Source organism: Brachypodium distachyon, chromosome 4 (genome assembly GCF_000005505.3).
Source record: "Brachypodium distachyon strain Bd21 chromosome 4, Brachypodium_distachyon_v3.0, whole genome shotgun sequence".
Taxonomy (NCBI): Eukaryota; Viridiplantae; Streptophyta; class Magnoliopsida; order Poales; family Poaceae; genus Brachypodium; species Brachypodium distachyon.
The window spans coordinates 34891269-34895547 of NC_016134.3; the positions used below are offsets into that span (position 1 = coordinate 34891269).

The 4279-nt window shown below is 57.0% G+C and overlaps 1 protein-coding gene across 1 annotated transcript; it reads right to left on the reverse strand.

Moving 5' to 3' along the window:
* Positions 1-2733: 2733 nt before the first annotated feature.
* On the reverse strand, positions 2734-3858 carry LOC104585092. Its single transcript, XM_010241055.1, has one exon. It carries the CDS (start codon positions 3856-3858, stop codon positions 2734-2736), a length of 1125 nt encoding a protein of 374 aa, XP_010239357.1.
* Between the last annotated feature and the right edge of the window lie 421 nt (positions 3859-4279).

Genomic DNA, 4279 nt, shown 5'->3' on the forward strand with positions numbered 1-4279 from the left:
GCAGGCATCGCGCGTGACGTGGATGCCGAGGAAGTGGTGCAGCGTGCCGAGGTCCTTGATGGAGAATTCTCGCTGTAGTCGACCGATGAGTTGTCGAAGCAGGCCGGTAGACGATGTCGTCAGGACGATGTCGTCGACGTACAAGAGCAGGTATGCAATGCCGGCAGCGTGACGAAGAACGAACAGGGACATGTCTGACTTGGTGGACACGAACCCGATCGATCGAACGAAGCAGGCGAACCGGTTGTACCACGCCCTGGACGCCTGTTTGAGGCTGTACAATGACTTGGAGAGGAGGCAAACGTCATTGGCGCGTGCCGGATCGACGAACCCTGCAGGTTGTTGGCAATAGACACGCTCCTGTAGAAAGCCATGAAGAAAGGCATTGTTGACATCAAGTTGATGCACAGGCCAGTCCCGCGAGCAGGCAACTGTAAGCACGGTGCAAATTGTTGCAGACTTGACGACCAGCGAGAAGGTCTCGTCGAAGTCCACTCCTGGGCGCTGAGAAAAGCCACGAACAACCCAGCGCGCCTTGTACCGCTCACGCTTGCCGTCCGGCCGAAACTTGTGCCTGAACACCCATTTGCCGCTGATGATGTTGGCGCCCGGTGGCCGCGGCACCAGCGTCCATGTCTGATTGGCCATCAACGCTCGAAATTCCTCCTGCATCCCTGCTAGCCAATTGGGATCACGTAAAGCCGACCGCACAGTTTTGGGCAGAGCCGAGGGAGTGTCGGTGTTGGCTGTGAGATTGGTGTAGCGTTTGTTTGGGAGGAAGATCCCCGATTTAGCATGAGTTTGCATCGGGTGGGAGAGAGGCTGGTGGACGGGAGCTGCAGGTGGACTCGACGGGGAAGAGGCGACTGCATGAGGAGAAGAAGCTGCCGCGGTAGGATTTGGGGGTGCCGCGGCAGGAGTTGGGGGTGCCGCGGCAGGATTTGGGGGTGCCACGGCAGGAGATGGGGGTGCCACGGGAGGAGATTTGGTAGGCGCGGGATCTAAGGAAATAGAATCGGCAGGGGAATAGATGGCAGGAGCGTGATCCGAGGAAGTGGGCCCCGCCGGAGATGTAGCTGGGTTTATAAGGATAGTAGATATCGGGTAGTTCATGTCGGCGAGAAAATCAAGGGATTCTAGTTGTTGGATGACATGGCGTGATATGAGGACTCGGTTAGTGGAACGGTTGAGACACCGGTAGCCTTTGTGCTCAGGAGAATATCCAACGAACACGCAGGGAACAGAGCGGGGCGCAAGTTTGTGATCAGCGGTGGAGCTGGTATTGGGATAACAGAGGCAGCCAAAAACTCGAAGACCAGAATAGTCGGGCACGGCGCCGTATAGGAGCTGAAAGGGGGTGAGAAGCTGACGTGGTCTGCAGGGGCGTCTGTTGATTAGGAAGGTGGTGGTGGCTAAGGCCTCGGCCCAGTAGGGAGGAGGCATATGGGCTTGGAAAATAAGGGTAGGGATGGTCTCGTTGATGGTTCGAATCATCCGCTCGGCACGTCCGTTTTGGGGCAAAGTATAGGGGCAGGAAAGACGGAGGGAGATGCCGTGAGTGGAGAGAAATTCATGGACAGCGAGATTATCGAATTCCTTTCCGTTGTCGGTTTGAAGTGCCATGAGAGGAAGGCTAAATTGGGTGTTGGCAAAGGCATGGAAACACTGAATCATGGCAAGTGTGTCAGATTTGCGACGAAGTGGGAAAGTCCAGACAAAATGGCTATAATCATCGAGCATAACTAAATAATATTTGTAGCCAGATAAACTTGGTAAAGGAGAGGACCAAAGGTCACAATGTACAAGCTAAAAAGGAAACAAAGATGCTGTTTGGGAATGCTGAAAAGGTAATCGAACATTTTTGCCTAAATGACATGCATGACACGAATGAGTAGACACACTAGAACTAGACCGTATGGAGCGAAGCACGCGCGATAGGTTTGCGTGACTAGGGTGCCCAAGACGCTGGTGCAACACGTTGACGTGAACTCCGGCTTGAAGGCTGGTGGCAAGGCGTGACGGTGGTGTAAGCGGGTAGAGATCGCCGGAGGAGTCACATCGGAGGAGTTCCTGGCGGGTGCGGCGATCCTTGATAGAAAAACCAAGATCGTCAAATTCAACATTAACGGGGTTATCATGGGTAAGAGCACGTACAGAAATTAGGTTTTTGACAAGAGAAGAGCAGACAAGAACATTGTTTACATGGAGAGGCTTGGAGGTCGTAGGGAAAGTGGTCTGCCCAACCTGTTCGATCGGTAACGTAGCCCCATTGCCAACAACAATACGAGAGAAAGAACGAGACAGAGAGAGGGCTGAGACATTACCAGACGTAGATGACATATGGGACGATGCGCCGGTGTCGAAGTACCATTCTGCGCCGGCCGGATGCTGCTGCTGAACGGCCATGTTCTGGAGCGCAGTGATGAGGGCGCATTGGTCCCAGGCTTGTGGCGGTGCAGGAGCCGACGGAGACGCGTAGGACACGAGAGGCACTGGTGCAGGCCCCGACGGAGGAGCGTAGGGCATGGTGGCCGCCGACGGTGGAGCAACAAAAGCAGCACCGGCGTAGAGCGGAGGAGTAGCTAGTCGAGGGTCGACCACGCCGGCACCTGGGTAGTGCGGGCGCCACTGGAACGGCCACGCCTGGCCCATGCGCTGCCACGCCGGAGCGTGGGCGGGCGGAGGTGGAGCTGGGTTGCTGGGGGCGCTGCCATTGCTTGTCGTCTTGCCCCTCTACCGCCCCTTGTTCTTCGACTTGGACGGCGTGCTGGTGGAGGCAGTGGAGGCTACAGGAGCAGCAGGTGCTGGTGCGACGGGAGCAGTGGAGACGTGCAGCGCCGTGTGCATCGGAGCGTCGTTGTCGTCTTTGGCTGCCCGCGTCTCCTCCAGCTGAAGGAAGGAGCGGAGGCTTTGGAAAGACGGCAGTGGCACCTCACGTGTGATGATGGGGATGACATGGCGCAGCTCCTTGCGCAGGCCGCGAAGAGTGCTGTGGACGAGGTCCTTGTCGGGCACCGCCTTGCCCAGCTCACGAAGATTGCCGGCGATCGTCTTCAGACAGGAGCAGTACGCCGTGACAGACATCGCGCCCTGCCGAATGCTATGAAACTCGGAGTCAAGATACACAGCACGAGTCACCTTGTTGTCGAGGAAGAGCTCCTCGATCTTGGTCCAGACGCCGATCGTCGTGTCGCGCGGCGCCAAGATGATCGTCAGGATCTCCTCGCTGACTGTAGTGTAGAGCCAGGACACGATGGTGCAGTCGTTCTGAAGCCATGTCGCAGAGGGATGCAGTGGGGCGAGCGCGGCGTCGACGTGGTCCTCAACAGCAAACTTGCCGAAGATGTTGCGGAAGACGGTGCTCCACAATGTGTAGTTGGCGGGCTGCATGGACAGGGTGGTGGAGATATGGTGCCGGATGGTCACGTGCTGTAGGTTCTGAGGCGGAGCCGGAGAGGGTGCCGGAGAGGACGCCGGAGTGGGCACGGGAGAGGGCGCCGGCGCGACGGGCGGAGCGAAGCCAACCGGCAGAGCTACCGGCGATGCAGTGGCGTAGTCGCGGAGGAAGGCCGCGAAGAGGTCGACGAGCGCCGGTGAGTAGGCCAGAGCAAGGGGCGCCGCAGGGGCTGCCGCAGTAGTCACCACAGCGGCCGCGGCAGAGGCTGCAGCAGGGGCCGCGGGAGAGTGGCCGTCGCGGGATCGACGGTGGGCGGCGAGCATCTCAGCTAGGGCAGCGGAGGTATCCGTTGGGAACGCCGAGGCAGACGCCATGCGGGGGGACGAGAAGAGGACACCCGCGGATTGAGTGGCGAACAGGCCGCGGAGATCAGCGGCAGGTGCGCCTGGTGGTTGACCCATGGGCGAGAGCAGCGAAAGATGAAGATCGATCAGAGAGGGATCGTAGGGGTAACTGATACCATGTAGAATAGGAAGATTGGATTGCAAGCACTCAGATTGTGCTGCCGTTTGTATTCATCTCTTATATAGTACAACATGGGCCACATCGTGGGACAAATCGTGTACAAGAGGGAGAGCTATGAGAGGGGAGACTCGGTCTAGATGGTTGCTATACAGGTGCTGCCGCATGAAGGGAAAATACTCTAACACTTCCGCTTCCAAATCTATATGCAGTGGCTCAAAAAGGTCTACTATGAGCTTCTTCTTTGCCTTTGGTTTCCTACTATTCTTATAATTTGGTGACACAGAAAAGTAGAAGGATAAGGTTTTGGCAACTGGAGGTTCACCTAACTTCCCCTTCATTTACTGTCAATGTGACCTT